Source organism: Neolamprologus brichardi, chromosome 6 (assembly GCF_056152115.1).
Source record: "Neolamprologus brichardi isolate AB-2024 chromosome 6, ASM5615211v1, whole genome shotgun sequence".
Lineage (NCBI taxonomy): Eukaryota > Metazoa > Chordata > Actinopteri > Cichliformes > Cichlidae > Neolamprologus > Neolamprologus brichardi.
The window spans coordinates 1766680-1778883 of record NC_142109.1 but is presented as its reverse complement, the minus strand read 5'-3'; the positions used below and the strand labels follow the sequence as shown (position 1 = coordinate 1778883).

Genomic DNA, 12204 nt, shown 5'->3' with positions numbered 1-12204 from the left:
GAAATGTTAATCCAAAATGCTGCAGCATTTTGGATTAACTGAAGGCTTTTCAGGGAGTTTTTAGGACTTCCTGATAATAATGAATTACAGTAGTCCAGCCTAGAAGTAATAAATGCATGAACTAGTTTCTATATGATGAAGACAGTTCATTTAAAGAGGTATAATCCATCAGGTAGGATCGCCATCTGTAGATCAACAGCACACATCAGTGAACCAATGACCACCAGAGGGACAACTATTTTGTAGATCTCTACCTTACTTGTCCAATAAAAGAAATAAAAGAAAAAAATAGTGAGTTAATTTTTAAAATTAAGAAACACAGGAATACATGATAACTCTTTGTCTCCCTGTAATACTACAGTGAACTACATTCAATTTCTCTTTAACTGTCAGAGAGACAGTTAATGTACAAATTGAACATTTGTTTAATTTTAAAACAACAATCATGTAGAAGTTGAGTGTAAAAAAGACAAAGGGCAGGCAATACTTGCAGTATTGTGACAGATAATAGAAATGCAAAATGAAATGCAATTAGTATAGAATAAAACTAAATGCTATATCGTGAGTAATCAAAATTAATCCACAGTAACCCTGTGATGAATCTGATTAAATATTTTAATTATTTGACAGCACTAATATACATTATATATTACTGTATACTTACCTATTAGTATATAGGTTTTTAAAAGTTATATTTCACAGTAAATTACAGTAAATAATTAAATTTGTTAAAAGACTATTCAAATTCTCTTTGAATTGAAGCATACATTCTTTGTGTTTATTCTACATTTACTTCATTATATTGCATAAATGTCAGTTACAAGCTTATGAAGCTGAAGAAATGTAATTGCAACCAGGTCATTGATCAAGTAATTGCGATTAATTACAGAAAATTGTGCGATTAATTAGTTAATTTTTTAAAATCTATTGACAGTACTAGTCGTAGTATAAAACCTGCACCGCCTGATTCAGGGTCAGCCTTTTTGTGAGGCAGATTGTTACAAAGGTCCAGCGCTGTAAACTTTTAATTTCAACTGCCAAAGCAAATTAAATCTTTTTGAAAGACAGATATTTCTCCTGAAATTCCATCTGAAAACTTGAACACGAAGGACCCAAATTTGAAGCTAGATTTATGGGATCCACATAGGTTTTGTCATTAACTGTGGGTGCCCACGTAATTCCCTCTTGGGAGCCTCAAAGGGCAAAACTGCTTTGGATCCTGTATGTGCACACTCACTTGAGGCCCATATGGGATGTGTGGTTTTGCCCTGCCCACGCAGCCGAGCAGTTCACCCACACCTACCAACTGTGGGCATGTGCATGTTTGCTGAGATTATGATATCAGATCATGCCTCACATGTGGTGCACAATATTTTGCAATAAAGTATACCTGAACGTTCTGTTGTTTCTCCTGATGGTGCTGGCATTTCAAATGTTTTGTCATTCTCTTTGCCTCCACTGGCATTGAACACAGCACAGGTATACTTCAGGAAAGTGGATCCTCGTAACAAAAACAGTCTGCTTGTGAGTTGAAACAAACCATCGTCTGACTGTGTCACCTCCATTTCAGAGCTTTTTGTCCAGTCATGATTCTCTTCAGCAAACCAGCGAAGTGTTCCCTGTGGGTAGCCTCCGTGAGACTCACAGATCAGGGTAATGTCTGAGTTTGGGTCAACTTTCTCAGGGATGGAGTGTACAGTTGGGACACTGTATCTAGCTGCAGAGACAAAATGGAAAGCACAATCACTGAGCTGACCATTGCACCTTGACATTAATAAAAAGTTGCGACATGTAAAAGCTGTCAACAGTAATTTTCTCAGGTGTAGTGTGCTGTATTTGGCTAAAGAAAACAAAACAAAAACATGATCACTGAGATGAAGATTGCACCTTAATGTTAATTAAATAAAATGACATTACATAAGATGTAATAATTATAATAAGAATATATGATAGCCATAATACTGTATATGTGATAAGAAGATACAAATGAATATGTAAAAAATTTATTTCTTACTTAAAATCTTGTTTCAAAATGATGATTAATCTTTGCTAAAATGCTGTCAAATGTTTCAGTTTTACCTTGCACTTTAAGCGTAGTGACCATCCTGTCATCACCACTGTCTGTAATCACTATGCGCTCGTAATCTCCATCGTCTGCCACTGCAGTGTTGGTTATGAGCAGAGATACATTCATGTTCTTCTCGTCCCATAATGGTTCAGCAAACCTGTAGCCTCGCTTTGGCCGGTCCAATCTCCCTCTATTGAAACCCAACAGGAGATCACCTTCGTCTTCGGAAGAGGTCAGTTTTTTCCAAGCCACCACACGAATATTTGGATCAATTATATCTGTTGTTTTTTTAACGACACACTCCAGCAGTGAATGTTGGCCATATTGTCCCACATTTTCAGCTTTGCCTTCCACTTTCACAAATTCTGTAGAAAAAGAAAGCAAAATTAGATATGACGTCACATGAGTACCAAACACCATTCCATGCTTAAAGTTCTCCGATTATAAATAAACTTACCACTCTTGACTGCAGTGACACAGAGGACAGTGAAAATGAATAAAAGAGTACCACAGGAGGCCATGATTATTTACCTGAAAGGACAGTTAAAATGAGCAGGATCAGTTTGCAACTGTTTTAATCAAATGGATTTTTTTGCTTTTTTACTAATCGAACAAGAGGGTGCAAAGTGCATTTAAGTATAACAAAGTAAAAGCTACTTTAGCTACTCCCTTAACCCAGAGGAGTCAGAGTATGTAAGTCCACATATTGGATTTGACAGATTTTTGTAGCCAATGGTGCATCATATCCTTCTTGATGCACTCCCCAAGGGATTCAAAGCTGGACTCAAAACAGGGAAAATTGCGTATAAGGATATAATTAATCAATATTGATGCTCGTTGGGGAAACAGCATCGGTCTTAAAAAACATTAGAGCCTCCTGCTATCGTAGCACAGAGGTTCAGTTGACATGAAGAAAGAAAATGCTCTCAGTTATGGAAACGGCCAGTGGGTTTGTGTTCTGTTTGATGCATGGTGTACGTGTGTGTTTGTTGGCTAGTAATAAAGTTGCGCTCTCTCGGGGGGCGTGTTCATTCATCAAAAATGGCTGAAGGCCGATGTGTGTTTATTCCTCCCTAATCATTGTCAGTGCAGTTTACTATTGATGTCGGACTTCTCTGCCCATTTTCATACTTCTGCTAACGGGCTATGGGCCCAGATAACTACAAAGTTTCTAAAGGAGTTAAAGTGTTTTTGCCACCGAGAGAAGCGTCGCAATGTACAGTGTACCCGTTGAGGATCAGTATACCATGCTTGTGGCCCACCTTCGTTTGCAAGGACTAAGAGACATTATTTTGAAGCAGCCTACCAACATGGAGGGAGAAGAAGACACACCAAAAAATGCAGAGATATATGCGGAGCTGATCCAGTTTCTGGATGACAAAAGCCTCGTATAATTAGTCTGTATACAGAACTGACTTCGCTCCAAAAGTCCAGCAGTGAGAGTTTGACTATGTTATAGAGCAGAGACAGCTATCACTGCCCTGAAAAATGCTGGTGAAACACCGAGTGATGGGTTATTGGTTTTGAAGGGACTGCCAGAATCCTTCAAACCACTTGCTATTCATATTACTGCTGAACAAAATTGGCGCACACTCTTTGATATGGCCAGGAGTATGCTAATAGACTATGTGCACGTTAGCATATGCTACTTCCGGTGCGGAAACTCCTGTGGGGAGCTTTGTTTCCGGTGTCCTATTCGCGCCTGGTTTACGGTCCAAAACAAGTTAAGCAAATGAATGAATCAAGCGGCAATTTACATTTCTATAGATGTCTCGGGCATTTACCCAATATATCTGTAAATGATGTTCATCGACTTGTCGATATTTTTCCTTGCGCCTCAGAGCAAAAGAGAAAAGGGATTCAAATGTTATATTTCTCAGCTGTCCCTCATTTATCACGGGTGTTACTAAAAATAACCAGCAATAGGTGAAAAAAAGTAGCCAATTTTATTTTTTGATGGTGCAAAACGTTTCGTGGACATCGTGGACATACAGTACTGCACTTCAGAGTCACACTGCTAGCGATTGATGCAGCGATTCTGTACTGTACACGAGAGACGTCACGGAGGAGATCGTCTGCAGCGATTAGGACGCAGGACACAATGTGACGTAAAAATAAGCATGAAAACTTGCACTAAAAAAATCCGCGAAACAGCAAGGTGAAAGGTGAACCGCGTTATAGCGAGGGACCACTGTAATTTTTAAGGTAAGTCACAACATACCCTTCGTAAACACTAATGTATAGAAACCGTTACCAGCAATCATTCATTTTTTGTGTGGCTTTTTTTCACGGTTTGTTAACATGCTGTGTAGGTGTGTACTTGACTAGTTGATATTGACGTAACGGGGAAACATCTGGTTTGACTATTGTTCACCTGTAGTTTGAATGTTGAACATTTGCCTGTTTAAATCACAAGACCAGTCACTACACAGAGATATGCTTCTGAATGTGGACGATGTGTCTTCTGCTGCAGTTCTGCTTGTGTTGAGTGATGTAAACAACTGATCGATTTAAACTCTTTAAACGTCAAAATTGATCATTCGATTTTTTATGACACAACAGTGGTGAGTGTTCCCACCTTCTGCTCTTTGTAACTTAACGCGATCTTTCCTTTTTTTGAATTTTGGACATGATTTGGACATGACTGCACCTCCAAGAACTCGGCTGTTAAACCCCTAAAGTTTGCAGATGACACCACTGTCATTGGCCTCATTCAGGATTGTGATGAGTCTGCATACTGGCAGGAAGTTGAGCAGCTGGTACTCTGGTGCAGTCAGCACAATCTGGAGCTGAACACTCTTAAAACTGTAGAGATGACAGTGGACTTATTTATAGTTGGTTTACACAGCTTTGTGTATGTATGTATAATGTATATATAGACACGTGTGTGTGTGTGTGTGTGTGTGTGTGTGTGTGTTTTACATTGCTGTGCTTGAGAGCCACCATCTACCGGAACCAAATTCCTTGTATGTGTCTGCACATATACTTGGCCAATAAACACGATTCTGATTCTGGAGTATATCTTCGCAGTAGCTATTGACCGCAAAGAGCCGGGTCTTTGACGTGAACGACGCGAGCCGGCTCCTTATCGCAAGCCCTGGGTTTTTTTTCCTTCTCTCACCCTCTCTCTCTCTCACTTTTTTCCGCTTCACTCCGCACGTGAGCCTTGTGCTTTGTGCTGGGAGGAGGGGCGGTAGTTACACTCGCAGTAGCACAGGAACAGAGGGATGATCTGATATCGTCGTGTTGGTGTTGTTCCCAGATCATCATAAAAATGTTGTTCCAGGTTCAACATTGCAAGTGACCAATCACATTGTTGTGATGTTATTCTTTTGCGGGCCAAGCCATTCGTGCATTTATGAAATTCCAATGTTGCAAGGACAATATCAGTTCTGCTTACCGTTTATTAAAGGGTCAGGGTTAGGGTCCGTTGATCGGCAGACAGAGGCGGTTTCTCGCAGCTTAAGTACAGTTTTTTTGTTTTACGGCGGTTTTTCCTGAAGTCGCAAAAGTATGACATCACAACATTCTGATTGGTCACTTGCAATGTTGATCCTGGAACAACCTTTAGTATGATGATCTGGGAACAACACCAACACGATATCGTGCGGAACAGAGCGGGAGGGAGAGAGAGAGAAAGAGAGCCAGGGACAACAACGTCACATTACAAAGGTATAGTAATCATCCACAACTATTTTCAGTTGCAGATGATAAAGGATTCAGAAAGTTTATTCATGCAGGCCCATATGACAGAGAATATGCATCTTCTTTTTGTTTTCATATTTTAATTTATATTTAATTGTGTTGTGGTTTGCAGTGTTTTGTGTTGTTTCACTTTAAAATTGTTTAAAACAGCGGTCCCCAACCCCCGGGCCTCGGACCGGTAGTCGTTTGGTACCGGGCTGCGAGAGTTGAGGCTCAGGTGTGAAATGTATAGTTTTCAGGGTTTTTATCGGTTTTCAGCGTTATTTTGTTATCGTTTTTATCGTTAACTCGGTTTTCCTGGGTCTTTTCACGTGTGTTATGAATAAATCTTCTTTTTTTCGGTACCGGTACTAGTTTTATTTTGTTGTATTTATCCGCGACACCTTAAAGGCCGGTCCGGGAAAATATTGTCGGGCATAAACCGGTCCGTGGCGCAAAAAAGGAAACCGCTGGTTTAAAAGGAAAAAGCTGAAAATTTAAAGAGTTAAAAGTTGAACTGTTTTTGTATTATATGATGTATTTATTACATTTTATGTGGAGTGAATAAATAAAAGTATATTTACGGTGGCCCCTAGAGGCAAAACATGTGCAAACTTCAAAACACATAAAAACTCCAAAACACATAAAAACTCCAAAACACAACAGAAGTGCTCCAGGATGCCAGTGTTGAGCTTTTGTTACCTAGTGGCTACACAAGCCAGCAAGTACCAACGACTGGATTTGGTGTGAGGTAATAACAGGTAAATGAACATATTTTTAAAAAATTATTTGTATATATATGAGTACTTGTGTATAAATACACAAACAATACACACATGCTTTCAATTGTGTAATTTAAGTGATCTAAGTAGCTCTGTTTTGAAGTTCAGTTAATGCTAGAAATGTGTTTTGGCGTTTGTACGTGTTTTGTCTCTAGGGGCCACCGCATATATTTATATATAAACATATATAAATAAAACCACTTTTTTTTTTACATTAGTAATTCCTTTTGTGCATAATTTTATATTGTTGTTAATAATAAATTAATTAAAGCAACAAAACAACCCGAAGAGCCGGTTCGGAGCCGAAAGAGCCGGATCTCTAAAAAGAGCCGGAAATTCCATCACCACGACAGTAAAATACATCAGTTACACGAGGTCGCTGTTATTATTATTTTTTTTTGATCTTTAGACATTCATTTCATTTATACTTAATCTGTTATTTTTTAATTTAATCCAGAAAGAAGAAACTTATAGCACCGTTTTAAAAACTGAACCAAATAAACTTGTAGAGCTGATAAACAATACATCTAAAATCACAGCCACTGAAGCCAAAGTGGAGCTTTGAACAGAAAATTACTTTAGACATCTGAATCAGAACATGTGTCGCATATTGCTAAATGTAACAGTTCCCAAGTACTGCAGTCGGATGGTTGCTGAGGTGAAGATCCTGGGATGGCAGCCCCGTAAGGGGTTAAAGCAGTAAGTGGAACCACTATGTGACTACTGCTGGAATAATATCTATACAGTTGAGATAAAAAGCTTTCTACAGATTCAAAGCAGTCGCTTTCTGACCTGCTGTCTGTAAACAAAAAGCACACTGGGAACATGTTGTATATTAGAATTAAGAATTGTATAATCTGCCCTTTTTGTTGCCTAGCTTCAGACATAATTGGTGGTGAACTTGATATAACATATGTAACTCTTGATGGATATGGGAAATTACAGTAACTTTGATTATTTTTACTGTATATATTCTTATACTCTGCTTTAATCAGTGTGTGCCTTACTTGGATAAAACAAAAATCTCCATGAGCCTGTGCACATTTTCATTGCTGCTTTACTTCTGAACTCTGTTTACATAATGCAGTGTTATTTAAAACAATTTCTACTATAATTTGATTCATTTTCCGATTCAAGAATTAGAACAGACAGAGTCGGCCCTCCTTTCTGTATGTCAGTGTCTCTTTATATGTATGTGCTCTGTGTGAGTGTTTAAAAGGGAGCACTAAAACCTTTGCATATCTAGAATATTCTCGTTCAGAAAGGCTCAACTTTTCACAGCCAAAGTTTTGCATTTGTTTTCTGAATAACTTTCAGAAAATAATAATCATTCTTGTAGTTTATTTCTGTACATCTTGTGCCTCTCAACTTTTATTCACTCTCATTTTCATTCATGTTCATTCATTAAAAAATAAAATATCAACACAAGTGGAAAAATTAAATAAATGTTCAGTTATTGGCCGCCCCTCCCTGAGCCTGGTTCTGCCGGAGGTTTCTTCCTGTTAAAAGGGAGTTTTTCCTTCCCACTGTCGCCAAAGTGCTTGCTCATAGGGGGTCATATGATTGTTGGGTTTTTCTCTGTATCTATGAAGCGCCTTGAGGCGACATTTGTTGTGATTTGGCGCTATATAAATAAAATTGAATTGAATTGAATTGTGTTTATGGTGTTGATTCTTATATCATGTAGAAACACTTTCAGCTCAGAAATGCTGGCTGCTGGTCATAGACTCAGACGACGGACTTGACGGTCTGGGATCTGATGTTTCCCTTTTCCCTGGAACCTGTCAGGATAAACACATCGATCAATAAACTCATGTGAGCTTTTCTGTAACACAAATCACCGATCAGCAGCAACATTTGGGTAAATTTTATTTACCTGTTCAGAGGTGTGTGAAGGTTTTTGAGAGCTATTTCTGAAATATAACAGGAAGTCAACATTTAAAAAATGCTTGACATACACAACTGTGATATAAAATAAATTTCTTAGACATCTTACATGTAACTCATTGAAGACTGTTTGTTAAGATGTACTTTGTCTGAACTCTTCTGATGTTTCCCCTTCCTATAGAACCTGTCAGGATAAACATAAATCAATCAATAAACCAGTTAGACTGAGTAAAATGTAGGGCCCAATTAAGGCCGTTTTATGCCCACTGTGAAGTTGCAGCAGTAGAGGGGTCCCAGTGATCCCAGAAGCTATGCCTTTGGGTGCAATTTCCCCCTGGGTAGGGGGGGATCTTCAATATGACCTTTAAGGTGACGCAATATAGACTCAAAATTATTTGTACTATTTGCAGTTTGAACAGCTGTCGCAAAACAGTTATCAAACTCTACAAAGTACTGAAATAGTTCAGCTGATGCCAGGCAGAGAATTAAAAAAACCTCAACATAAGGTTAATTTATTCTATATATTCAAGTTTAATTCTATATATTCATACTTTTTAAATCACTGTGTGTCTTTTCTCCACTCCAAACCAGTTGAGGTCTGGCCTGGTATTGCTTGCATGTTAAAAGGGAGTTTTTCTTTCCCACTGTTGACAAGTGCTTGCTCATAGGGGGTCGTGTGAATGTTGGGGTTTCTTTCTAACGTTGTAGGGGCGATTGTTGTTGTGACTTGGCAATATATGAATAAAACTGATTTGAATTGAATGATAAACAAATTTGATAAACTTTACCATCCATCCATCCATTCGCTCGCTTCTCCTTTTCAGGGTCGCTGGAGCCTATCCCAGCTGTCATAGGGCGAGAGTACACCCTGGACAGGTCGCCAGTCTGTCGCAGGGCCAACACACAGGGACAAACAACCATTCGCACATTCACACCTAGTGGTAATTTGGATTATCCAATTAACCTATCCCCACAAGCTGCATGTCTTTGGACGGTGGGAGGAAGCCGGAGTACCCGGAGGCAACCCACGCAAACACGGGGAGAACATGCAAACTCCACACAGAAAGACCCCGGCCTGATGGTGGAATTGAACTCAGGACCTTCTTGCTGTGCGGCAACAGTGCTAACCACCGTGCCACCGTGCAGCTGATAAACTTTGCCATTTTTAAAAACAACAGTATAGAAATAAGGAGTTAAATTACAAATTTGAAGCAGCAGTATTTTCTTTTTTGTCCACTTGGACAATTATTGTCTGCTTTTGAGCTGGGAAAACAATTTAACCTGTTTAAGCAACAGTTGAAACACTGCAATCTCACCTGATGAGAAACGCAACAGCAAGAATCAATCCCAGGGTGCTCAGCCCAAACAGGACGCCCAGTGCCATGACCAGCGCCTGATTGGAGGTGGACCCTTGAGGGTCCACCATCTCAACATCAAAATGAAGCTCCTCCCCAAACAACTGAGACAGCTCTGCATTCACAGCATCTGATTGGCTCTGCAGTTTCCTGGTGGATCAGACAGCAAGAGGTCAAAAGAAATCTGTCACATTACCTTTTTACACGGTGATCTTTCCCTGATTATATCTAAATATAGAAGTTAATTTTTATGAGACCAGGTTTAGATTTCAAACTGGTCAAAATGGTCAAAACTCTGGAAAATTACTCAAAATCAGCATTACTCAGACTAATGAATTTCAGGCAAGTTTGCTAAAAACCAAAACAAAACAATACTGAGTGTCTAACAGATGTAGAACACATTAGAAGTCAGTCTCTTACTTTATGACTGCTTCAGAGGAAACAACCTGGCCTCCATCTACAACAAAGAAGCGGACCAAAGTCCTCACAGAAACTCTCAGGTTTCGGGTGCCGGTGGATCCATCGTTGGCGCTGAACACCTGAACGATGTTCACAGTCCAGCCCAGAACTTTGCCCAAAGACCTGGGAGACAAAAATCTATTAGAACTAACAGAAGTGGATCATAGAAAGCAAGCTTTAACCAGCTAAACCTGTCTTACGTCGATAAATCTTCAACTTTCTTCTCCACAATGTTAGCAGGCTGATTAAGTGAGATGGTCACAATGTTGGAGCTGCTTGCACTTGCCTGAACCATCACCTGGGGGCAGAAGAGAGATTAATTTAACTTGGAATTTAACTTCTTATTAACCTGTTTTATTGAACAAAATAAACAAGAAGATGAATTAAAAGGAAATACTTTGTATTTATGCATATGAAAATCAGCTATCAGTTCTTTTTTGTGTAATTATTATTAATAAAGACTTTTGCTTTTATTCGTTGGAGCAGGGGGGGCTGCTCACCCTGTGAACTAAGCTTTTAAAGGTATCGCTTTTATTTAGGTACAGGTTTCGAATGTGTCCTTCAATGATGATGCCAATAAAGATATTTGAATTTAAAAAGCTTGCAGTTATCATCTCATCAGATTTACCTGTCTTCATCTGGTCTTAAACACTCACCTCCACTACAGCGGTAGCATGAAGATCGTGGGGATCAGTGGCCTTCACCTCCAGTTTAGCTGTCTGTCCAGCCAGTTCTGTAGCTGAGATCACATAGACCAGACCTGAGGATGGGTTAATGTCAAAATAAGGACTTTCTGCTGTCAAACTGTAGACCAGCTGCCCCACATCTCCAACATCAGGATCTGAAGCCTGGAGGTAGAGAGCAAAAAAAGCACTTAAAACCTTTATGGACTAATGCAGTCGATTGTAGTTGATACTAATTTGTGAGCTACTGGATTAAACCAAAAGTCTAAAACTAAGTTAGCCAAACTAGCTCCACATCAGTGAGTGACAGCAGTATAATGCTGCTTAATCATTTATGCTTCAGTTTTAACAATGTAATTTATTTAAATTTGTAATAATTGTCACTCTTTTGCAAATTGTTCTTTTTATATTCTGAGCACAGTTAGCCAATAATATTGCTGCATTTTTATTTACTTAGGAGAAACAGCTTTTAGTTTTACATTTTTAAGCATAAATCTTCATCTTTGACGTATCTTTTTAACTTCACCAGATGTTTCTTGTTGCTGTGTTTACTGGCAGTGCACACGTCACACTGACTGATTTAGTGTTTTCATTGGTGATTACTCAGCCAGGAGACTTGAGATACTGGAAGATGTAGGAAGTGTTGCTGTGAATGCTTTTCTCTGATTCCTGGTGATGTGGTGTGCTTCATGCTCACAGACACATTAACCATGAACAGATTGCTGAGTGGATTTCAGTTCAAAGTACATTGCATGATAGCAGATGCCTTTTATGTAAACATAAAATCAAAGGAGGCAAACATTCGCAGAACCATTATATTATTTCCAGACAGATGGAAACGGAAAAAGTTGGGTGTGTTTACCTTCACTTGGATGACAGGAGTTTTATAGGGGGCGATGCTGAATATGGAGGCACTATAAACCTTTGGGGGAAACTGTGGCGACTCGTTCACATCCTTCACCTGAACTCTAACCTGAGACAGAAAGAAACATTGAAGAGAATTTCTGTGCAACGCTTAAAGCATTTCAACGTCACATTCCTCTAGTCTGTAAAATGATTAGACAGCAATGAGAGTCTTTGGCTTCTTAATGCTTAGGTAACCTTGCCTAGAGCTTAAAAACAAGGCGATAAGTAAAGCATGATTTGAATGACTGTAGGTATTTGACCTTACAATTGCATTATGGACTACTTTAATATCTGTGTAGATAATGCCATACCCACCGGGACTGTACTGTGTTTCTCTAACAATAAACCGTGGATCACTCACTCTGCCCTTAAGCAGAAAA

At 39.0% G+C, this 12204-nt stretch overlaps 2 protein-coding genes across 2 annotated transcripts in view; both read right to left on the bottom strand.

Moving 5' to 3' along the window:
* Positions 1-808: 808 nt before the first annotated feature.
* On the bottom strand, positions 809-2589 carry LOC148102389 (CD276 antigen homolog). Its single transcript, XM_087842449.1, has 3 exons — positions 2526-2589; positions 2080-2433; positions 809-1717 (listed from the first exon to the last, which is right to left on the bottom strand). The coding sequence occupies exons 1-3, from the start codon at positions 2587-2589 to the stop codon at positions 1347-1349; spliced, it is 789 nt and encodes a 262-aa protein (XP_087698575.1). The 3' UTR covers positions 809-1346.
* Positions 2590-8186: 5597 nt separating this feature from the next.
* LOC102775590 (protein dachsous) overlaps positions 8187-12204 on the bottom strand; it is a 29671-nt gene continuing 25653 nt past the window's right edge. The window contains exons 23-30 of the mRNA XM_087842448.1: positions 11781-11891; positions 10892-11083; positions 10436-10533; positions 10197-10358; positions 9738-9926; positions 8531-8605; positions 8411-8447; positions 8187-8315 (exon numbers count right to left, since the gene is read on the bottom strand). Of these exons, the coding sequence (XP_087698574.1) occupies positions 8235-8315; positions 8411-8447; positions 8531-8605; positions 9738-9926; positions 10197-10358; positions 10436-10533; positions 10892-11083; positions 11781-11891 (945 nt within the window). The 3' untranslated portion in view covers positions 8187-8234. The remainder of the gene's footprint in view (positions 8316-8410; positions 8448-8530; positions 8606-9737; positions 9927-10196; positions 10359-10435; positions 10534-10891; positions 11084-11780; positions 11892-12204) is intronic.